The sequence below is a fragment of the Ambystoma mexicanum genome, chromosome 1p (genome assembly GCF_040938575.1).
Source record: "Ambystoma mexicanum isolate Mex_15411 chromosome 1p, UKY_AmexF1_1, whole genome shotgun sequence".
Taxonomy (NCBI): domain Eukaryota; kingdom Metazoa; phylum Chordata; class Amphibia; order Caudata; family Ambystomatidae; genus Ambystoma; species Ambystoma mexicanum.
The window spans coordinates 979,338,271-979,363,502 of NC_090921.1; the positions used below are offsets into that span (position 1 = coordinate 979,338,271).

Genomic DNA, 25,232 nt, shown 5'->3' on the forward strand with positions numbered 1-25,232 from the left:
AGATGACACAGCCAACTACAGGCCCATTGCCCTGCTTGATGTGATGGGGAAAATCTTTGCATCAACCCTCCAAGTAAGATTAACACAATGGGCAGACCGTGAAAAAAATTATTAAAGCCACGACAAGCTGGTTTTACGAAAAGGAACGGGCACCGACTTAAATCTTTTCATTCTCTCGCTACGGAAACTGGACACTAAGAGCGAAAGGGAAATTATTTATAGCCATCTACCTGAAACAAGCTTTCAAGGTAAACCAGCAGGTTGCGGTCAAAACTACGTTCCTGGAAACTTCTTGCACTATTAAGCCCCATTGAAGTACTACATAAACAACAACGCATTTAAGGCTAGACATCAAGGGAACCCGGTCAGCGGCGATTGAAGTCAAAAGAGGAGTCAAGCAAGACTGCCCATTTGCAGCCACGCTGTTTAAATTAAATCTTTCAGATTTACCCGAAGCTTTAAAACTAAGCATTTTCCACCTAACCTAAACGAGGAGATTTCAGTCATAGCATAGGCAGATTATCTAGTCCTAATGGACCAAAACCAGATTGGCTTGCAGCATTTGCTTGACAAGCTTCAGGAGTATATGCAGGATAATGTGTTAAAAACAGTAAATCAAAGATCATGGCAATCGCTGAAAAGCAGGGGAAAATCTCAAAGTCCTAAAAATTGAGAATTGGTCAAGAGTAGATAAGTTTACTCTATACGATACCTGGGCATAAACTTTATTACATCGATTGCAGAAAAAGGTGTGGCACTCAGAACTGTCTAAAAGTAAAAATGCTGGCCTTGCAGGGCACTATCACATTCTCGGTATGGAAAATTCTCACCAACACCATTGCGGTCTATGTGAACAAGGTAGCCCCCATCCTCACGTATGGTGGAGAAGCCGTTCTGAACTTATCCTGGAAAATTTGGCCAGCTCTAGAAGAACAAATTACTTAACCCTGGTAACCTTCTTTCAATTTGATGTTCCTCTCATATATTCCTCAACTTGTGATATTATATCTCGCCAGCTTTGCTGCTTCGGTAAAAACATGTCTCGCCAGAGGGTGCTGTATGCAATGCCGTTGGGTCTATGTTCCTCGAGGGCCTCTGTCGAGCATCGACGTCATTATATATAGCGCATGCAGCACCTGTTGGCTTCAGTTCCGATTTTCTTTTCCCCCTTTTTCGAGGAATTAACCAGGCGTACCCAAGACTGCAAGCTCTCAAAGCGCAGAGTGCAATACACGTAAATTGTACAACGAGGTAGGCTGGAAGGGATGATGAGGAATATTCAAATGAAAGAACGTTACTAGGGGTAAGTAACTTGTTCTTCAAATGGATTGTGTCCTCACATGTATTCCTCATCTTGTGATAGACTCCGAAAGCAGTGAGCATTTGGAGGTGGGAGTATTAATCAATTTAATCATGAAGCTAACGGCCTTTGCAAAAAGTCCTCTTTGAGTGGAGGAAGAATCCAAACAGTGTGACAAATGTGTGAATGGATGGCCAAGTGGCCGATGAACAGATGTTATTTATTGGGACACCCCTTTGGAGAGCCACAGAGGTTGCCATGTCCCTTGTGGAATGAGCTCTTCGACTTGCGGGAAAGGACCCACCGGAAGGGCTAACATTCTCCAATGGCCAGTATGATCCACCTGGATACAGTTTGTTTGGGGACTGCCAGGCCCAATTTGGGACCAGTATACCCAATAAAAAGTGACCATCCTGGTGAAATTTAGCCATTCTTGAAATGTAAAGCTTAATACGGGTCTAGCCTATGTAGTCTCTTCCACGTCGCCTGAATGAGGAGGAGAATAGAAAGTTGGTAGCGCAATCTTCCGCGACAAACGAAGTCGGAGACTACCTTCAGTAGGAATGATGGTTTTACCCTGAGGATGACCATCTTTATAGAAAGAACTATGAGGAGGCTTGCAAGAAAGAGCCTGCAACTCAGTTACCCTACATGCTGATGTTTAGCGATAAGGAAGACTGTTTTCAATGTTAGGAGCCTTAAAGGAGATGAATGTAAAGGTTCGAATGGGATACATGACAGGAATTTTAATACAAGGTTTAAGTCCCAAACGGGTACATTAAATGGAACTGGAGGGTACACATCAGTAAGTCCCTTCAGAAATTGCGCAATCAAGGGGATTTTGAAATAGGAAACCCCTTCAGAGGAGCACTCAAAAATGAAGCGCGGCCAGGTATCCTTTTCTGGTTCCAATCTGGAGCCGCAGATTGGCTAAATGCAACAGGAAAAAGCACCATAGGTTTGCCACATTGGAAATGAAAATACAAAAGAAAACGGAAACCACACAATCATCCAGCCGCTCTCACTTTGTTCCCGATGGGGGTTACCAGTGTGTTAGAATTGCTCACGTTCAAAGTTTATTGTAAATGATCGTTACTTTAGATGCAATGATTCCAGAAAGGTTCTCTTGGTAGACAGGAAATTAGGTTTTAATATAAAGTAAAAGTAATGGGGGAGGCCAGCTGTTGCCTCATCTGTTAGGGCTCATGCGCCAATGCATTTGAGAGACAATTTCTCCTTAATCAGGGTGGAGCCCTATTTTATACAATCCACAAACAATGTATAAATCTATTGTCCACATTTTTCAACATTTTAACTTTTAGCATTTTCAAAAATGATAGTTAAGTGAAATCATACAAGTTAAATTCATACATACCCATACAGAAGCCCAAAAGGATACGTGAAGAGCATATACAAGAAGGCTAATTATGCATGGTGTCTAAATGTAATGTCTTAAAATGTGTGCAACAGAAGTTAATGAAAGTAACTTAATTAATGGAATTCTGTAAGATCTGAAAGTTCAGAAAGAATGTTGGTTGGAGTAAGTTATCACATTATGGTGACCTATTGTATCACCGCATGTGAAAACCTGATTCCATTGTATGCCCAGAACCAGAGCAGCATTGTTGTCCATTATCAGGACGTTCTTTCCCTGTACAGGTGGCAGAAAGGCATTCAGCGCTAGTCTGATTGCCCTCAGCTTCAACAGGTTGATATGAAGTTTGGACTCCAATGGAGACCAACGACTGCCGATAGTTTATTGGTGTGGGCTCCCCACCCCGTGAGTGAGGAGTCCATCACTACAGTTATCTCCCGCCATGGTTGCCAAAAACATTCTTGCTTGAGAATGTTGTCCTTGCAAGCCCACCATAGAAGGTCCTTAGCAACTCTGCTTGGAGCGTTCAGTTGGTCTGACATTCCCTGAGAATTGGGACAACAATCCTGAGGGCCCATTGAAGGGATCTCATGCTTTAAATTTTTTTTTATTGAATTAGTTGAATTTAAATCAACCTTACAATAATGAATTTATAAATAAAAAAGACAAAGAATAAATTAATTCTAAAAACATTAACATATCATAATTTTTAAACAATTTCTAAAAGGAAAATGAATTGAATTAGTATCTACATATTTCCAGTTCATTAATTACGCATCTATACATACATATATACACATTCACAGTTCATTGCTACAATATGTATTCCCAATTCATAACTGGTTAGTAATAATGATTTTCTTCAATTTTTCTTCACACGCATTTACAGACAGTAATACGCAGTTGGCTGTAATTGGCCCTCCACTCAATATTTACCCCGCTTGTGAGTAATACTATTTTCATGTTCTGGTGTTAAGTTCAGACTCATTAGGACATTTATTGTAGCATACTGTATCATTGGCTTGTGACAGCTGAGAATAATTGTCCAACATGTTTTTTCACTAAGGTTTAAAAAAAGTTGACAATATTTGCCAAAGTGTGTCTGAGAAATCAGGCTGGGGCACTGGGTTATGAGATGTTGCAAAGTCTCAGAAACATCTTTTACAGTACAAAACCGACAGGTATCATCTACAGACATTAGATGTCATTTCGTTAAGACCTCCCGGGTCAGCCATAGATTAAAACATAAACGCATGATTGCGTGCCTATATAATAGAGCTAGAGATCTTAATAGATAAGGGGCAGAATTTTTAGTTTTTTTGGTGGAAATCTGTCATAATCACCTCCATTATACTGTAAACATTTGTCAAGCATAGAGATCCAATCCACCTGGTACAGCTTCATTTTGGCTTTTGATAGATAGCTAACTAAGAATTCGAGTGTGATATCAGCCTGAAGGGATCTCATTCTCAATCAAGCGTCTGTCTTGAGAAAAATGCCTGATGCCATGAGACCGAGCAACCTCAGACAATCAAAGGCTGGCAGATGCTGGGCATTCTGGAATTTTGTTGCCATCTGCTGAATGTGTTGAGCTGTTACCTCGGGAGGCAAGGCTTTCCCAGAGGAAGTATCCAGGACTGCGCCAATGAATTGGAGTCTTTGGAATGGTATCATATGGGACTTCTTGTAATTGAGGGGGGGGGAGCCCAGTCTGAAGGGAGTGGCAGTTGATACCGAGATGTTCCTGTGCTTGTTCAGGTGAACGAGCCCCGATCAGCCAGTCGTCCAGGTAGTGGTAGACATGAATCCCCCCTCTCCTGAGGCTTGCTGCCACTACCGCCATCAACATGGTGAAAACCCTCGAGCGGAGGACAGCATGAATGTCTGAACTGATGAGAACCACCAACCTCAGGTACTTCGTGCTCGAGATGGATTGGCACATGAAAGTAAGCATCCTGAAGGTCCAATGACACCAACCAGTCTGAGCTGGAGAGCCTGAAGGATCTGAGAAAGGGTTACCATCTTCAACTTGTCCTTCCCGAGGAACCTGTTTAAGTTTCTCAAGTCCAAGATGTGTCTCAACCCTCCGTCCTTCTTGGGAAGGAGAAAGTAGAGGTAATACCAACCCTTGTTCCTCTCTGCTGCAGGTACATGTTCTATTGCACCTTTCTCTAGCAGGATTAAAATTTCCTGCACAAGGAACGGATCTGGAATTTTGACAAAGTTGGGTCCCAGTGGATGAACTTGAGGCTTTTTTTTTTTTTTTTTTAAAGGACGGCAGTAACCTTGAGCTACCATTTCCAGTGCCCAAGCATCTGAAGTAATGCCCTGCCATTCGTTCAGATGCTGAGAAATTCTGCCCCCCACCAGGGTCTTGTGGGTCAAGGCCTCAGAGTGACTTAGAAGTGGCTGCAGTATCAGCTGAGGGTGAAGTTGCCACTGCTGGGGCTGAATTAGCACCCCTTCCTTGTCCACCACAAGGGAATCTTCTTTGAACCCTTTGTCCAGCCTGTCCTCTTCCTATTGAGGAATAGAAACAAAAAGAACAGCCCCTACAGGAAGATGAGCCTGAATAGGGTTCTTGAGGTTGTCGAATGAGGTGCTAGGGGATTTAGCTGCCGCCTTGGAGGTCTGCAGCTTCTCCAGACTCCGCCGCCTTGCTGCGGAGCCGCCAAATGGCATGTTGAGCAGTCTGGTCTGCAAGCCCGGTGCAAACCAACTTCCTCAACAACACAACCCTGCATAGCATGGTGCTGATGCCGTCAGCAGTATCCAATCCTGATGGGAGACATCCTCCCATTGCCGCCTTCCCATCCTTCCCTATAGCCAGGAAGCTGTCCCTTTCTAAGTCTTCCGGGATGTGATCAGCTGCCATGGCAACACAGTCCCATCGGTTATAAGAATCTTGAAAGAGTACAGGGGACATTGGTAGATCAAGGCCATGCTGCCTTACATGAAAACCTTACAAGCATGAGTATCTACCTTCTTGTCATCTCTATCTGGTGGGATAGAGGGGTAAGCAGTTTGCCTGGTTGATGTGGCCGTCTGAACAACCAAGCTCTCAGGTGTAGGGCGAATGGTCAGGTATTCTGGATTGCTGCTGGAAGGCCTGTACTCCTTGCAAAGTTTGTTAACTGCAGGTCTAGATTCTGGGGCTTTCCAATTTGCACTAACCTTCTTGTGAAAGGGAAAAATTGAGTCCTTCTGAGGGCCTTGGTCTAGGAGGTCTGTCAGATCATCCTGTTCATACACAGGGGAATTTTGCTCCAACCCATATATTCTATGACCCTATACATGAGATTTCTATAAGTGGAATCTGCATGTTCAGAACTGCAGAATTCCAGTTCTGGCGAGGTGTCAAGACCACTAGCTGACTGGAGAGAATCATCAAGGTCTCATTTTGGACTCTTGTTTAATAAGCACTTCAGGTGCATTATGAGTGCCAAACTGTAACCCAAAAGGAGGGAAAACCTCTTCAGAGGGCTGTTCCTCATATTGAGGACAACTTAAAAAAAAAGAAATTTGGAACAGGTTTGTAAATCTTATCCTGAAGGGGCAAAGTCTTCGACAAAGTCAAAGTGGCCGTCAACTGTGTTGAAGACTGCTTCAAAAATGGTGTGGGTTTACTCAGTATCGCCTTCGACTTCGGTGTCGAGATGTTTGACTCAGATGGAGTCGACAAAGTCGTTGAGTTCGACGATTTGTGTTTCTTCGATGGCATCAAAGGACTATGTTCCCGATACTCTCAATGACTGTCAGGTCAAGCACTCTCTCGATGTATTGCAGGCTTCATGCTCGGCTTCAAAGTAGTAGCCTTCAACTTCCGAGTCGTCTGAAGGAGTGACCGGGGCATGGCTCTTGCGCAATGTTTGAGGAGGGGGGGGGGGGGTCGAAGCTGCATTTTCTTGGGGAATCTGATTTTAGCAGGCATCTGATTACCTCAGTATAGGAATCAGATGGTGAAGAGGGCAACATGACATCTCTTTGCCTTCTTTGAAGATGAAGACTACCTCGATCAGGACCTCTCGATTTCTTACGCCGGGAGGATTCTCTAGTCTCGCCAGACTATTTTTCTTTCTTCGAAGAATACTTCGAAGCCACCCTCCCCACTACCAGTTTACCTCTGAGCTTTTTCTGTCATGGCCTGACAGGACCCGCAGTCATTGGTATGATGCCCAGCGCCCAGACAACCCAGGCAGACGCGGTGAGGATCCATAATAGACCATCGACTCGCAGTTGTAGCATTTTTTTTTTTTTACACCAGACTTTGGGGTCGAAGGAATCTATGAAGATATTTTCTATGAAGAAAACTGAAGCGCGCTGTTAAGTAACTAAGTGAAAGCTTTCGGAAAAATGGAACTGAAGCCAATGAGCGCTGCATGCACCATTTATACTGACGTTGAAGGTCGACGGAGGCCCTCGAGGGACAGACGCAATGGCATTGCATACAGCACCATCTGGTGAGAAATGTTTTTGCTGAAGCAGCAAAGCTGGCGAGATAACACAAGATGACGAATACGTGGGAGGACAATTCATTTCAAAGTAGATTCTGGAAAACAACGCTAAGACTCCCAAAATGTCTACCCATGGTCGCAATCAGAGCTCAGCTTGGCCTGCTATGTACACTCAATCGCGATCTGGAAATCATTTGGAATGTTAAAAATGTCAGTAGATCAACCTGTGGTGAGCTACAGATTCCTAAAACCATCAGAACAAGGAAGAAGATCCACAAATCCAATAACTGGAAACAAAAATGTGAGAAAGGTCTTCACTATCTAGATTCATCTATAACTGCACTAATTGCAAACCCGGAGAAAGTGAAGGAACACTTGAAAAGAAATTACTGGATCAATACCCTTCAGGGCAAAACGCTATACAGATCACTGCCGAATATGGTTCAAGATCGATTGAGAAGTACATTTCTGCACAAATTCTCAAGCAAGAATCGATCGCAACAGATTTCTGTGGATAAGACAAAATATTTAGCCAAACAATGAATCTGCATGTGAGGGGTGTCCTGGAATAAACAATTATGTAGGTTTTGTAACATCCAAGGAAACCTAGAAACAGTCAAACATGTATCTATGGCCAGCAGTGACAGAAGACAGATCACGGTTTCTGCCCCAATATATTGAAGACACCAAATCCCTGTCAGCAGAAGAATGTGGACCTTATTCGTGGACGGAAGAAAACAAGCACTCGTGTGCAGGAATTGATTTCCTAGATAAAATAATTAGACCTAGACACATCTGGGAGTAGTGTTAATAGGAGTCAAACTATTGAATCGGGCGTCCATTAAAATAACTACTTGGCAGGAATGGGAAGTACTGCGAGTACAGGCGCATCTGGTATTGTAGAATGAACAAAGCCGGAAAGCCGGGCCAAGTAAATAAGGAAGATGTAGACTGTCGCTGGGAGTTTCTTTTTATCAAGGATGACAATGTGTAAAACGTTGCTTAATAAACGAATCACAAAAAGAAATTAGCACAATTTGGTTCATTTGGAACAGTTACTTCACAGTATACAACAATCTGAAGCAATGCAATTCTTCTATTAACACAAAGGACTTTAAAAATCAACTAATCATTGCAACTACTTGCAAAAATCCTACTGAGATTTTTGGGAATCTAGTTCACACATCTGTTGAACATTTTGCACAAAATGGTCTAATAACTCCAACCCCCCCACCCAGCATCAGAGACTGATCTTTGGTAAACCAGCATCAATGGTGCAGAACTGGTGGACTTACTGTAGCCGTCCTCTAGAGTAGGTGAACATAGGGCAGAGAGCCGGTTTGAATTGCTGTTGACGGGGACACTATCAGAGCAGGAAATAAAATCCAAGTAAACCATCCCAGTTAACCCCCATCTGGGCTGTGCCACTATCCCTCCAGTATTCCCTGAATCCTCAGATCCCACGTTTTGGACGGTGGGATTCATGGTGATCTGTAAGAAGGGTAGAATCCATCTTGGCCCATGGACATCAATAGCTCATCGCTCCCGCAACCAAAACCCATTACTTTTTCCAGCCTCCTTTTTTGCGTTCAAGGTTTGCGACGTACATTTGAGGTCAGAATGGAAGTGTGAACTCGGGACGGGAATAAAGCCAGCTAGGAACCACACCAAAAGGGATATTCCTGACCGGTTCAGCACAGGTGCGACTCCCAACCATGCATCAAGCTTATCCGTCCGCCCTCTTGGAGACAGAACCTTAAGGAGCGGCTTCCCCCAAAGGCACCACTGCCAGGTGCTCTCACACTGCCACTTTCCATTCTACAATAGTATCGGCTTCAGCCGCCCTAGGGACAGGTACTCCAAATGCTTTTATCTGGCCTCCAGCTATGAAGACGCGAGCAACTGCACCAGTTATCGTGAGGGAGAAGTGATTCACACACACGTCAAGACCCTGCTGGCCACCAGAAGTGAAGACTAATGGGACTAGCAGCCTCCTGGGAAACTCCTTACACCAATCCCCAAACAGAGGAGTCTATACCCATATATCAAACATCTGCTCTACAACCCTACATATTAAATCAGAGCTGAGTCTATCAACATCTAATCACGGCAAGGTGATGCAAGGCCCACACCCTTCAGCCGGGGTGGCTGCACAATACAGGGCAGGATTGCGGTGTACACATGGGGACCAGTATCCAAGGCCTCCGCGGCTTCATCTGTGCCCCAGACCTGCATTAATCCTTTCACTGCCCGAACTAAGTTAGCGAGGACTGCCCATGCAACAGTAAGTAGTGGCTGCACGAAATTCCATGTACAAAGTATGGTTAGCCCAGTCTCGGACTAAGCCATCAAAATGAGGGAGAGTCACTTGCACAGGTTCCATACCCACATTGTGTTCTCCTCCACCCCAATCACTGAAGTTTGGCACATTAATAAGAGTAGCCCTGGATGGGACAGTACCAAATCTCAATCTTGTTACATTCGATCCTTTGCTGCACGCAACTTCATCCTCCCATATCCCCCCCCCCCCCCAACCACCCCGTGTCTGCTCTCGCTTCAGTTACCCCGCCCCTTCGCCCCCTACACATGCTCCACTGGAACTCACTGGCCATACACAAAACCAGCCCAATTGCAGCTCTTCAAAGCTCGATTTATACTGGACTTACTGGCTAAAAAAGGAGCTTTTCCTGCCCCATCCTCCCTACCCAAACCCCACCACTGCCCCCAGTGTCGCCTAATAATGCAATTATCTATGTTTATATAGTACTGCACTTTAGATTGAAGCACTTGCTCCCTCGGGTTAATGTTACCTTTGCAAGTCACCCGTTTTCTTATATAGATGTGGGTCTGTTCTGTGCCTGGTATAGGTCCCAAACTGGCTCACAACTGGTTCTCATCTTTCGGTTATTGTACAGGAACCCTTATTGGGAATCCCTCCGCCATCTGTAACTGGGTTAGTGTAAGTCATTTCTGATTGACACGCATGTTCTTCAAATACAAATATCTAAACATGATTGATCAGTTCACAGCAGCTCAGCTTTAGCTCCCTCCAAAAAAAAAAGTCTGCAAATGGTATGAAATGATTGTACCCGTCCCCGTCAAGTGCATTTCCCCCCTGACATGCATCAGTAACACCCCACAGGTGGCCCGCATCCTATGCATACCTTTAAACAGCTGTGGGTCTCATTGGGCGCGCACAGGCGCACCTGGCAGTGCAGGTAGAACTGGGGGTAATTGATGAAGCGGAACATCTGGATGCTGAACCGCACAAGCGACCCTCTTGTATCATTGAATGTCATGGTGGGATCATTCTGACACCTGCAAGCATGGAAGGAAAGGGATCATGAACAGCCTCCATTCCCAATGGGCCCCTCGAGCAAGAACTCTGCCCACTGTAGACAATTGGGCACGGTCAGTAAGGAATCTACCGCAGGGTTGCACAATAAAAATATCAAGAGACCACCCTGCAAGCAAAATGGCCCCCAATTCCATTCCTACGGACTGTCGGCAACAGGACCTCACTTCAAGAATGCAAGTTGGATAGAAGAGCAGGCATTGCAATCAGCAAACCCTTGCCAAGTGGTGAAATCCATCAAGCAGGATTAGAACCCTGCTCGTCATTCCATCCCCCATACATGCCAGAAGCGCACACCTGCATTCCACCTTAAGTATTGCACACTTCACTGTCCCCGTCAGTAAGCTACCCGAGTAGGTATGTGGAGCCCTTCACCACATATCATGTCCCAAGATGGCAGTGCCTTTCTCTCGTTCAACTTCCTGTCTTGCACCTGGCCACAGGAAGCGTTCTACAGTTGGTAGAGGGCGGTCGGGGGGGGGGGGGTGTCACACTGCTCTGATAATGCCTCTTCAGTCTGCTACTCTTCCTTTGGTGGCTTCTGTTGCTCTTTGCACATGAAGTCCCTTTTCACGGAATAATCTGGTTGCTCAGATCATTGTTCCTGCAACCATAGTTTCAGCCAAACGGTTAATGTCAAACGGCCAGTCGGATTGGTCTGGTCCGTTTCCAAACCAGCACCGGCCTTTAAAGGACTCCTAAACACCAGAATACCCGTCCATCTTCTGCTTGGCAGCCCTCATTGTCACTCAATGGGGATGCAGGTCTGGCCAATAGCTGTGCTCTTAGCTTTCATTAGCAACCTGATTGGGGGGGGGGGGTGGGAGGGGGCAGCCAATCAGGTAGTTGCAAACACAGGCTGAAACCAGCGAACCTAGTCCACATTCCAAGCTGCCCGATGGCTGGTTCCCCCCGCCATTTCCCCCCATGCTCCTTGAGGGCCCCGGTACACAAATCATTTTAATTACCGCTGTACCAGCCCTTCGGACTGGTACTAATAAACACCCATTCCAAGGGCTGGAACGGGTGGCAACGGCCTGGTGCCCTCATTATAGGCCGGGCTGCCACGCTGTTACCACCCACTCCAGCCCTTGGAACGGGTGCTTAATGCCACATTCCAACATAGCTCAGAGGGGCACTTCCCTGAGCTGTGGAGAAGTTGCTATAGAGTGGTGCAGAGTACCAGATCCACATGCCTCTGCCGCGCTTCTCTGGGACATGTATTCCCTGAAGGCCATGGCAATGCCGGTGCATTGCACCCACAGGTTTGCAAAAGTCTGCCAAGTAATTTCCATGGAATAGTGGGCCATCGTCTGGTCTAATGTTACACATCCCCCAGAAAATATTCTATTTAGTAGTGGGACAAAAACCCCTGATGCAGTGGGCGTAGTTTGCATCAAAATAGGGAAACGGTGACTTCATCCATTACCACCAGGTGCTTTCGCACAGTGGTTCCAAGTGGTCGGATGCCACACATTCGGTGTGACCTTTAACAGTGGTTTCCAAGATGCCAGCATTGCTTCTGCATTTGTAAAGCTGGCAACCCCTTCCCCCCCCCCCCCCCCCAAACAGTCACCGAAATACAATGTGTAGTAGAAACAAGGTCTTTGCCACAATCTGTGGATGCCTTCAGTGCGCTACGCCAAGCAGCGTCAAGCGCAGGGTGAGGGAAGGGAGGTAAATCAGTGAGCATCATCCATGGCCCTCGCAGGATTATTCCTTCCCTGCTGTGAGTTACTAGAAGTTCAAGGCGTCAAGATCTTCGTGAACTGTTGGACGGTGCTTCCTTATGCTGCACGTCTCCACTCCCAGGCTGTGGGGGAGCCTGCAGTGTTGGATCTCGGATCTGCCATTTCTGGCTGCGTCACTGGTGCGGAATGTGGGTGCATTCTTCCACAGTCTCCTTGAACCGATGTCTCGATAGAACTCTACTGGGTTGCATTCCTTTTCCCTCCAGTGGATTTTAGGGTCCTAGTATTTGTGGCAGCCAAACTACAGCAATGTAATGCTCTTCAATCTCCGTACAACTACGCAAAGATAAAAAGGGACTGTTCAGTCAAGGCTGTATATAAATATCTATTATTCAACAGAGAGTACTAGCACACTACACAATACAACATACTAAAGGAATACCGAGGACAGAGTTTAAAGAAGGAAAAGGGATGCACTCTGTACACTGACAGGAGGGTAGTTGGTGAAGGAATTAGTCACAACAGTTCAAGGATACTTGCTTTCAGCACAAAGGGAGCAATGGGTCGTAAAATGTCACTAGAGGCCTTAGGAGAAGGACCAGGGGGACAAACACAATGTACCTTGTGCTTGTAGAAGTTCTTGGTGCTCCACAGTCTAATCGGTTTCATGTCACTTTGCAACTTTTTCTGAGTTTAAGATGGGACACAGGTGCAGGTATCAGGCGACAGTCAGTTCGGCGAGTGAGGATGGGCGACTGCAGGCTGGCCTACACGGCAGCTCAGGGACAGAAATTGTCTCAGTGCTGGTTGGCGGTTCTGAGGCACTGGTCGAGGCGTCGGACATTAGCGACTGCAGCGCGACAACAGTCAGCATTGCAGTTGGTTGCAGCTTGAGGGACTCTAATCGAAAAATGTCCTTTAAAGCGGATGCTGGTTGATGCACTCCTAGATACTTTGCTGGGCTTGTGTCGTCCTTTAAGGCGGACGGCCCAAAGGCGAGGAAAGCCCTGCCGGCACTGGCCTTGCCCCGGGTTTGGTTTAGAGATTCACTTCCCACCTAGGAAGCTTGCTTGCAGAGCCTAGCAGGGCACACTGTGTGCTGGCTAGGTACCCGTTCTGGAGCTGCTGGAGGGTCCTCTGGATTTCCGCATCTCCCTCTGTTCCCTGGGAGATGTTTAGGGGAGGGCTCTTGCTTCGCTCTTTGGAAATCCTGGCCTTCCTTCACTGGCAGAAGCTCAAAGGCAGACTGTACCTTCTGCCAGAGTCCAAATCACTTTGTTACTCCTTGTGGAGTCTTCAAATGAAGTGCCCAAAAGAGGCTCAGCTGTCTTTTAAAGCTCAATGGGCCAGAGTCATTGGTGTAGGCTAAGCCTACCTTAATAAGCCAGTACTGGGTCCCCACCAACAATCTCCTGTATTCATGAGGTCATAACCAAAGTGCTTTGCAACAGAAAAGGTAAAGCGGTAAAACATGGAATACTAAGTCCCACCCATCTTCCTATCTGTTGTGGATCAAAGGGTATCTAGTTAAAGGAGCCCTCTCTGGTTCCCGATTAAAGCAGCAGGTCTCCCTTGAAGAAAATAATTTTTCCATCAAGCCACATACTCGTACCTTCTGAAGTGGGTCCCCCTGCAGGGGTGGTCTACTGTAAATACATAGTCCCAGACATGACAGTTAATTGCCCTTGATACCGAGAGGAAGGAGCTGGCTTCAGGTTGACAGTGCATATCAAAGGGGTGTTGGGGTTTTCCATCTCCTATGTTTAGCCTCTGGAGCCAGGCCCCATTTGGGCCTGTTCTAAGTATACTCTATTAGTATGTTAATTGCTGCCACAATCTGCAGAGGGTTAACAGACAGGGTGCATCCATGGAACCTTTGATAGTTAAGTAGGCTGGCCATGGCAGGAGGAAGGTTTTGGCCCTCCTCCTGAGATGCATCATGTAGTCCACCTGTCAGATCCCAACTAAATTTGACACTGAGGGCTGCGTCCACCCAGAGTACACGGGTCTTTGTATGATGTGCGCTGAACATAGGAAAATGTGTGCAGATTAGCCCCACATTTTCCAGCTGTTGATCTAACATCATTCAATTTCATATAAAATGTCCAAAAAACCCAGGTGAGCGCACACCCACCGTGCGGATGGTCGAATTCCTCACAACAAGTCTGTGTGTTGACATCGGTGGTTTTCTTAGTAAAGTGTCTTTCTAGAAGCCCATTACAGTATAGCTAGTGTTGTGGCTCATTAATCGTGTTAATCTTTCTTGCACACCCTTGGTCTGCTTTTGACCACAAGATGGATGCCACAATGCCAAGAGATTATGCCCCCTTCTGCTGTGAACTATTCCAGATTTGTGGATCGCTCGGGGGCCCTGGATCGGTGGAACCCATTTGCTCTCAAGCTGTGCAAACCCACATAGCCAGTCCGCAGGGCCAGCAATGGCAGCAGGACTGGCCTCCAGTCACTGGGGTGCGGTTTAGACAGAATTGATCTCGACTTCATCCTCCGTTGTCCCTCGACCAAGTCAGATGTACTTCATTACTCCCATAGTAAATTACATCAGGGGCTGCATATGTAGGGCTCCTCTCTTCAAGTTCTGCTGTTTACTGCGCCATTAGAGGCATCTTTCTCCTGTCCACTTGCTATTTGGTCCATAGTAACAAAGTGAAGTACAGTTCCCATATTGTGCGCCTCGGTTTCTAGAGGACATGGTGGGTTCCCATTAACAGGTTGCCATGAAAGGACAGCGACCCTTTTCATTAAGCAGAAATGCGTCTTCCACTAAGGAACCACCAATACCTGCCCTTGTCGCCCCAAGAGAAGAGCCTCTCCACCCCCAGGTAAATGAGCAAACATTCTAGCCCGACCACTGCAAAATATGCTTGACCAATGCTACAGCAAGTTGCAAAGTGCCTCCCATGTCCAACATGCTAAATTAGCAACCCCTCCGCCCCCAGTAGTGCAGCGTTAATCCTTTGATTAACTTGTAGTGGTGGGTCAGTGGAAAGTCAAATGTAACCCCCCCCCCTCACAACCTATTCCCCCAACAAATAACCCTGTACCCCAAGCACACCGTGAAATAATCCCTCCCGTGCCACCATCTGGAAAGCAGACTATGCAACCAGAAGATCAACATCGTGAACCCCAGACCCCACATGAAGCACTTCACATCATTGGCTTTGGCCAAAACGTACCCTCGACTAATGAAAGTGTACTTCGCCGCGTGGCTGTAGTTCATGGTTGGGGTTGCCCAACAGTTGTTCACGGTAAGCACAAAGAGGGCTTGCAGGCCAGGTCTCTCGAGCTGAAGCTGAACATGGAGATGGTCTTGGAGAGGAATCGGAGAGGGCAATCCCACCAACGGAGCCAAGAACTCATTCGTCTGGTACAGCGCCATCGTCACAACGTACAGGCCCTCCTTCACGATGAAAGTGGCCCTCCTGCAGAAGAGAAAAGCATTGACAGCTTCAGAAGCGCCCAAGAAGCCTCGCTCTGGACTACACACCTGCAAGATCTGCAGGGATCAGGGAAGGAGAAGAACACACGGGACTCGCATAGTTTCTGGACAGCCAAGTCTAGACACCATACAGGTTGGCACACATTTCATGTCACTACCCCCTACATAAGGAAGCCAACCCAGGTGGAATAACTACTCCAAGCTGAAAATAATTGTGAATGACCTTGAGAATGCCACCTGGAAGTGGGAAACCTTAGACCAGAAGCAGCTGCCGCAGGAATACAATGCATGCATCACTCAACTTTTCAGTAGTGAACGTTAGGTTACACAAAGATCACACGCTTAGTGTTTGGAGCCCATCACAGGCTCTTTAGCATGAAAAGTGTAGATTTTCACCCCACAACACTGACACAGTGTGTACGTTGATAGCTATGCATACAGCATGGATCTGTAAGAATTGGCCATCTGCCTCTTGGGGAGGTTGTGATTGGGGTAGGGGGAGGCGGTGCTCCTGTGCAAAACAATGTGAAGGTTATCAGGAAATGAACCAAGGGGTTACATGCAATTTGCAACACAAAAAGGAATTCATGAAAAAACATTTTTTCAGTTCATGACCCACATGTCCCTTGCCTGGCATGGTTGGGTTTTTCACCTCGGGTGACCGTCACTGCGGAGACTTTGTGCAGGATAAAACCAGGGATGCAAGTTCACCAAAATGCTCGGATTTCAGTAGCAAAGAGCACCCAACGACACTACAGGAGGTGCTTACCTAGACAATGCCAAGCAGCGACATCTCCCACAAGAATACAACTATCCAAAAGGGACTAAAACAAAGCAACGTCAGTGAATCAAGTAATAGCTAGGGGTGCTGCCTTGAAGTGCCATGGGCACACCAAGCAGAGCAATCACTGGCCAGGCGCAGCCTTCAACTGACGGTGCAGCCTCACATGACCAGAGAATGCCAGGCTATGAGAGTCAAAGCCGCACCGTACAGCTAGGACATGAAAAACCAGCCTCAGTAAGGCAATGCCATCATATGCGAAGTGCCATCACATCTTCAACACTCACGATAGGCATAGCCAGCCATGAAAATAGATTGTAGTCTCAGCGTCGCTATCCTCACTACCAAAAGAGCACATAATGTACCACTTCATATGTAATGTTTAAGCATGCAGGTAATGCAAAATACAATTGCAGACCCCCCCCCCCCCAACTGCAATCAGTTGCTCCTGGGATAAACTCGTAGCACAGGAACTTGGGTCCAGGTTTTAGTGTAGCCACTGCTAGCTGGCAGATTCCCATTCCAACATGTAGAAATCAGACAGCACTCTGCATCCACCGAGAACTTAAGTACTCCACATTTCTGCAATGCTGCCATTTCCTGCCAGCAGGTTTAGGATCAAGTAATCTCCTGCTGCAATGTAATGTACCGTTTACCTTATATGTCCAGACCATGTCTGCCAAACAACCTAAACGCTCAACAATGGCAGCCAGGCACCAGAGGAATGGCATCGATGTGAAGTGCAGCTTCAGGTGGCCAGGTACTGCCCTCCAACTCCAGGTAAAGCCTGCTGGGAAAGGTGGGAGAGTAGCATCGCTGGATGAACCTGCACACAAGCCCAGTTAACTCGAGTGCTCTTCTCGAATAACCCCTCCGCCCCAGACCTCTGGTCTCTGCAAGGACCAAAACGGATGAAGAATGAGGCCGTGTTGCTCCCCTTCTCACAGCAATGTCCTTAACGCTCCCATCTACTCGGTGCACTGGGAAACATGCCTTCCACACAATTAAAGGGGGTCACCACAGAACCAGGCAGAAGGCCTCCCCCGTCCCCCCCAAACATAGGTTAGGTCGCCACGGGCATTGGAGTCTGGCACAGCCGACAACTCATGAAGGAAGAGGAACGGCACATTCTCTTTTGGCTTCCTTCCTGGGGTCTTTACCTCCCAATACTCCACAGAGATGGCCACCTTTCTCCTCCTTCCCCCACCAACAGGGAATACGTGTTCCTTGGTAGGTAGGGATTTTACTGACCTAGGAGAGCAAAGGGTGGGGTGAATACTGATGGGGATACGAGCAGGCACATTTCCCCCACACTTTCCTCCAGAGCTCCAGGCACCCATCAAAGGATGGTTTAGTGCTACTGTACAAGGGCTACAGTCTGTTCCATGTGTAAGGTAATGCAGTGTCATGGTAACGGGTTGCCTGGCAGTCTTGGACCACGGGGTGGTGCAGTGAGTGCGAGGGGCCGTGCAGGGTGTTGGCAAAGGCGGTTTTTTGTTGCAGGGCACCTTATGGGTGGATAACAGGACACTGTTAGAACAGGATTGGTAGGCAGATGGCTTGTCCCCTCTGAGGATCAGGAGTGGTTGCATAGGCAATGAGCACGAGGTTAACACGTGTAACTATTGAGTGGCATGTACGATTTTTTTGCGGGGGGGGGGGGGGGGCAGCAAGCATTTGGCGGGGAGAGCGTGGGTACGGTTGCGGAGATGGAGAAGTGGGACGACTGAAAGTGGGCCCATTTATGGCCATTCGAATATGGCGTCTACTATGCAAAAATATAACAGTTGGAGGTTTTGACTGATGCATCAAATGAGCTCCTGCTGGGGAATCATTTGTGTCTATATAAAGAAGTGAGCCAATGTTTCCACGCTTACATGGCATACAAATGATATATTGGCTAGACTAAACACATTCCCAAAAGGAGGCCCTTTCCCGATACGCAAGGCAAGAGGGGCGGAGGCCAATCGATGCTCCCCAACCGAAGTGAGTGCCACCAGAAAGGAATCACCCGGGCCATGTTTAACCAGAACTGATCAGTCAGGTGGTTGTGGTTCATTAGGGGCACAGACACTGATAAAGGACTATTGCCAGGTGACAAGTGTGAGACAGGAATAAGACCGGAAGGCCTGGTTAGTGCTTTCCAGCGTTGAGGGGACAGTCGCCTGAAGCACGCAGCTCTCCTGGCAGGCAGGGCATGCAGTTGGGCCGGAATGGGTTCATGCCACAATGCGGTCCGATTCATCTTGCCAGACGAAATCTAAAGCATTTGTAATGCTCACCCCAAAAGAGAAATTAAGGCTTAGTATTCGCAAGTCCGATTTAAGTTGGACTCTTCAGGACTAGCCAAACAAGCATGTTCCCTGATCAGCCATTGGTGCAGGTTATGCAGTCAGAGTGGAGTACTCACGTAAAGCAAGCATGGAACATGTTATTGCGATGGCTGCCCTCTGAACGGGGTGCACTATAAAGGATGTACTCACGGAAAAACTCACCACCTCATTTAGCAAGGTTTCTAGTGCTCAGCAGAGAAAGGCACATTATTTGGATAACGGGTGTGCACCCTTCACTCAAAAGGTGAACTAAAAATATAGCGGCAGAAGGCTGCCAAGGTGCAATGCGGGGTGTGGATCACTGCAGCGAGCTTCTACAGGTCCATCAGTAAAGCATCTTAACCTTTACTGCTAGTAACGCTCTTTACTACACAAACGCTTCTCAGATCAGGAAATCGACGCAGCAGTGTCATAACTAAATGACCGACTGCCAACGTCCAACAGCTCGGATTCATACGTGGCAAGGGAGTTGCGGGAGGGCTGGGGAGAGTGGTGTTGGGGGAGCAAGACTATTCACTCCCTGAACCCATTCTTCATGTAATAAAGCTTACACTTGGGACCTCCAAACCAGTATCTCCATTGTATGTCTGGGAGCAACTTGCTTTGCCCAAGGGGCAGTCAGGCAATGAATGGGTAGCACAGCCGGACTGTACCGGGGCGTACGCTAGCAGAGATCAAGTCGCGCTCATGATAGGATTTGGAAGGTGCGACCAATCAACTTCCGGGGCACCAGTGATCAAGGGCTGAACATCGTTTCTAAACCATCAATCAGCCGAAAACCTCCGGTACACCAGAAGGGACCCAACAGATAGGAAAAAGCAAATTATAAACCCTTTTGTCCAATTTCGGGTACTCCACCTCCCCCCATCTCATGTACTGTGTATTACCACCAAAAAGTTCATGAAGAGTAAGTTTGTTCACTGGGTCGACAAGTGGAGACCATCGTGGTGTAAATTCTATGGTCCTCTCACCAGTCCATTTGCTACCACTCTCAGCCGGGCCCCTGCCACCCAAGCTAGTTTATTTTGCAATTTCCTTGCTGAGATGTTCAGGGACATGGTCGAGTCCGGAACTGCCCACCTTGTCCTTGGGCTGATTTGTGACCAAGCAATCACTGCTTGCGAGCAAAACCCACCCATCCAGCCAAAAAGTGACCTTCCGATCATTACTGGCTGCATGCCATTTGTACACCCCATACCTGTGCCCAGATTTCAGCACCTTCACACATGAAACGTTGCCTGAAATCCGAGAAACATCAATGTGGTCGTAGAAGAACTGGTCACCAACCCTGGAATGCACGGTTTCTAGGACATTTGCACCGCAATGAACGGCACCACGCCAGGGCGAGGCAACAATTGGGGAGAGAGCACAGTAGGTCCTAGTATACAGCAGCACACCACTCGCATGCCGGCAAACGTCTGATCTGGGGCATGTCAGCCACACACCCATTCTCGGCGCAGTTTAATTCAGAATGCAAGGCACATCAAGCAATAAGCAGGGCTCAAAGCGGGCTAGGACCAGCCGGGGCCCGAGTCACGGCAGTCTCCAGAAAGCGCTCCTGAGCCAGGGCCCTGCCAGGCAGCCTCCCTCGACCCCCCCCCCAACTAGCCCCAGCCAGATGACACATCAGGCAGCTGTGGAGAGGCTGCATGGTTACACGCGCTGCCTACAGGGGTCAGTACTTCTTCTAATCCGAAAAGGCATTGCCTTTTCTTTTTTCTAAGCCGGCTTCATGCTGGGTGAGGACTCGTTCCTCAGAAACAAAAGGAGTCTGGGCAGTGCAGCCCTCCTGTTTCGAGTGCATAGACACCAGCAGCAGGCAGAACAGTCAATCGAGGAGCCAGTGGTTAAAGCGGGCTCCTTGAATGAAAGGGTTGCCTGCGAGTTGGGGCACAGTGGTTTCACCTTTTGCTGCGCCCAGTCCCTTTTGTTTAAAGGGGGGGGCTAAGCTATCAAAGGTAATGCCACAGTGCCCCAGCTCCACCTCTTTCACCACTCCCCTTTATCAAGGGGGGGCTCTCATTAGGGGGGGCATGTCCTTAGGCCACACCTAATTGAGTCCCCCTTCGATTTCCAATGCCACGTAAAGCACCGGCAATAAGCGAATCGGAACAGCGACCTACAGGATCACTGATTTTCAACAATTGAGTGTTGTCATGTCTGTCCGCAGAACGGGTACTTTCTGCTAGTGGGTTCATATAGCAGATGAAGTAAACCTACAGCCTTTCACAGTGGTGCTCTTTATGGACTAGAACCACAGCCAAAATCGACCATCAAGCAACGCTCCCAGCAAGTTGTTTGAAGTACATAAACCATGCTTAAACCAGTTGGTTTTTGGTTTTCAAATCTGAAAAAGCTTACCTGCCAATTCTAATTCCTCTGAATTTAATTTATAGTCTGCCGGTGATCTAACGACACCATCGGTTACATTTTTGCTGCGACAATGGACTTCTGGTTCAGAGTTTTTATGTTGGGTCAAAAAGACATATCTAAACATACCCCATTGGTAAAATGTAGGTTCAACCTTTTACGACTGAATAGTCGAACGGTAAAAAGGCAGCGTCTCAAGCGGAACTAATACTTTAAGAATTAAATCACGTTTCAGGATTAACGGATGAAATTTCCAATTATTGTAATGTTACCTGTCTCTCATTTTACCTGGGATTAGTTTTATCGGGGGCTGTCTAACCGAGATAAAGCAGAGTTGAAAATGCTAGCAGGATATTGTGATTTGCATGGCGCAATGCCGCCACCTAGAGGGAAGCTACCAACAGTGAACTCGTGCAAATAAACATTTCAAAAGGCTTACTACCTTCCTGAACAGTCCTCGGCAATACTGGTCGATTGGATTTGGCGAGGACTGCAGGCGTTATTACCCAATTTAATGCTGCTTAACGTATTGAGCCACGAAAAAAGCACACTTGGGACCTGCAAGCTGAACACAGCAAGACTGAATGATCTTACTTGCTTTGAACCAAAGCCCAGTGAAGTCATGGGGCAACCAAGGCGGGCGTGGCACCGTTTTTTTGACCCTCAGATAACCTTCACTTATGGGGGAGGATTTGCATCGTAGCACTTGAATTTCCAAGAAAAATCACAAACGAATTGTGTAACGGCAAATAAAACTCAAGGGGCACAGGAGAACCTGCTAGTCACACCTGCCTACATTTGGAAATCAAAATTCCTGAGATGTATGCCCCGCCCACAGCCACACAAGACTCCGCCCATTTGCACACGGCTCCACCCACACGCCCTGCCCACCTGTCAAAAAGGTAAACTCGGTTGTTGCAGCCTCCAGTTTGCTTACTATAGCATTGAAAATAATTCATTCGATGCTATAGTAAACAAAATGAACGCGGCGCCGCCGCCGTAATAGTGCTTTCAATCCAATGACATGGATTGAAAGCACTATTATAGTGGTGCAGGCCGTGGGCACGAACATTTCGCGCCGTTTCCGGGTCTCGTCATATTCTCCACCTGATTGTATGCTCCTAGTCACAGTTCGAGTTTCAGAAGGGATTGGGTGGTGGGGGGGGTGGGGAGGGGTATTCAGCGTGGTGGGTATAAAATGTGACAAGTGGTGGTGGTTGCCTACAAACAGCTTCTAATTTAAGTTTGTCGTTGCTGGCAGGCCATGTTGCAAACTAACCTCCAGTAAGGCAATTTTACAAGTTTAAATTGTAAACATGCCAAATTCTTAACTGACATGCATGACGACGGGATTTGGAGAGAGTGTTTACGATTGACAATTGTTGAGTTAGCGTCTACATGTGGGACTGTGTGCATTCCTCAAGTTTATGCATTTCCATTTTTAAAGTGCTCACACAGCCCGGGGGCATCGAGGCGCTGTTACGGGAATATGTCTTAGTTGCGTATTTATAACGCGCTTAATACCCAGGAGGTTTCTAAGCGCGGAGCCGGGGATCGAACCTGTATTGCTTCGTGTAGTCTTGTTTCCAAGGCGAGCACATTGCCACTGAGCTATCCTCCCGGGACCGCACGGATCCTTCTGCACACTTCCTCCACAGCACTTACCGCACAGTAATATGAAGAAAACAAACCTATCGGCTCCCTCTGCCAATCCACCATTGTCTTTTTCGGCACATTTTGGATCCATGTACGTCGCTTGTGTGCCTCTTTATGTACACCTGTCCATGTTCCTGCTATACACAATTTACATGACAGTAGCAGTTATTGCAGGCTTAGTTTTTTCGTTTTGGAGACACATTGAAAAGAGGCAAATGCACCAAAATAATCCTTACTTGGCACTCAGGGATGAGTAGTGGATAGAACTTGTACTCCGCTCCACACTAGTACTAAACCAGCAGCCATCACAGGTGAAACCGGCTCCCCATGGATAGCATAGCCACTTCGGCCAAGATTCTGCCGGCTGAGGTCAGGCTATACTCTTCAGAGTGTGTGTGTGATCTTGGAAGCATCACAAACAATGGGAACCAAATAAAACACAAGCCGTTTCCAGGGTCTATACAAATCGAAGACCTTGAAATCCACCAAGGACAGAATAAAAAACGAGAATAGACACTTGACTGACGTGGGTCTGAAGATGGGGGAGTCAGGCATTAGTCTTTAGAGCACTGGTCAAGATTAAGTAGGTCTTTTAAAAAGGTTACTAATGGGGTCTTAATTGTTAGTAGGACCCACAGAACAAACAAGGCCACGGGAAAAAAAACAGCAAGTTACCTTAATCTCTTCCTTCTGGGTAGAGCCAGTCTTTTGGGCAATAATCAGTGTATCAAATCTGTCTCGAGGCGGCTGAGCTGGTGCAATGGTACTCAGCATAGCAGTGCAATTTAACCACTGGCATCCAAACTTGGTCTGAAGCCGTTTGGGGCGGGCAGGCAGGCGATGTTCAGGTTGGAATAACTCTCAGGCACTTGGGGTTCAGATTTCTGACCACCCAGAGGCAGATGTTGTGAGGCCTTGTCCAGGGTTTTAGGAAACGGGAGACCCTTTGCCCTGCCCAACCATGACAGTTTACAGAGACTTCTAATATTTTCAAAAGCCCTGGTATTTCAAGAGCAATAAGCCAAGCTCAGAGCTCCCTTATTCAGGACACCTCATGGTTATCCAAATCCACATGCATTTTTAAATCTTTTTTTAAGAGGAAACATGGAAACCGGGTTGGCTTTGACAAAGCTAGGCTTATTTTTTTTGTTGGTCTTTGGTTTGGATATTTTCTTTGTTTAGGGTGCCAATTATCAATCTGAAAAATGAAAGAAACAGAATAAAAAGTTGATCTACAAAACCCCATTTCTGAAATATTTTGTTTGGAATGTGGTATTTGTCACACCCAATGCTCAACTCACCATTGTAAGCTTTTGCAAGTCAATTGGAACATAAAGCAGGATTGATCGGAAAAAACAGCATCAGCCGGTGCAATCCAAGGACAGGGCATCACAGGTATGCAAAGATAGGCAGGGTATGGGAGCACATAGTATTATACCAATATTCTCTTGTGATCGAACTGCACTCGCTGCGTTGCCCAGTGTGCGAAGAAAAGTCTTGCTCCAGGAGACTCGACTCACGTCCGCAATCTAGGCCAGCTCCCTTGCTAACCCTTACGGGGACACATCTAGGACACGAGCTAAAACGTCCAACCTACAGGAATAACCTTATTTACATATTTTCTGTCATCCCAGCTCTCGAGTCAATAGTCTAGGTTATTCACCAGAAAGTTTTACCTCTAGAACCGAATGTGCACTAAACATAGAAAAAGGACTTCTACCTCTGCTCCTGTCCCTACTAACTATGCTATACAATGCTTTTACAATACTCGACACAACTAAAGAATACTTCACAATACTCAATACCCTCCCAAACCCACAGTTCCCATTAGACTGGGTCAATACTTACACTCAGCGGTCTGCTGGTGCAGCCTGGCTGCCGAGTCCTCCTCAAGGCACTCACCTCTCCATCCTGGTCTGCCTGGACAACGCACAGACTTCAGATAGAATGATTCACAAGGGGCTCCCGACGGCCTTTACACAGGCACAAGTTTTCCGTCTTCTCGAAATATGCGAGGGTCCCGCAGCCTCTCAGGTACGGCGGCAAAGACAACTTGGGGCCGGGCTGGCGCATCCACCCATCACCTCGGCTACCAACTTGGTGGTAAGAACTCCCAGGTATGAAAGCGGGACATTGGAAGGCCTCGGACATGGAGAGCCCAACTCCTTCCTTCCCAAGATACACAGATGACTCAAGTCAATGGCAAGTTCAAACTGTGGTTTATTACAGACAAACCAACAGGGATCAGCACAGGAACAAAGAAAATCCATGCACATCAAACTCGCAGGCCAGTTTTAATGCAATATTTTGTCAGCATGACGTCACAACCTGGGCCCTTCTCCAGAATTGGGTATCGAGTACTATACTATCTACAGTGTACTATATAGATGCTATTCTACTGGCACCCGAATGTCAGTTGGCTGGCCTGGTCCATCCCCAAGTTACTAACTATAACAATGT

At 47.1% G+C, this 25,232-nt stretch overlaps 1 protein-coding gene across 1 annotated transcript in view; it reads right to left on the reverse strand.

The window, feature by feature from the left end:
- The window catches only part of LOC138566923 (pancreatic secretory granule membrane major glycoprotein GP2-like), a 195,386-nt gene that overhangs the window by 50,622 nt on the left and 119,532 nt on the right, over nt 1-25,232 (reverse strand). The window contains exons 6-7 of the mRNA XM_069644705.1: nt 15,370-15,615; nt 10,294-10,447 (exon numbers count right to left, since the gene is read on the reverse strand). Of these exons, the coding sequence (XP_069500806.1) occupies nt 10,294-10,447; nt 15,370-15,615 (400 nt within the window). The remainder of the gene's footprint in view (nt 1-10,293; nt 10,448-15,369; nt 15,616-25,232) is intronic.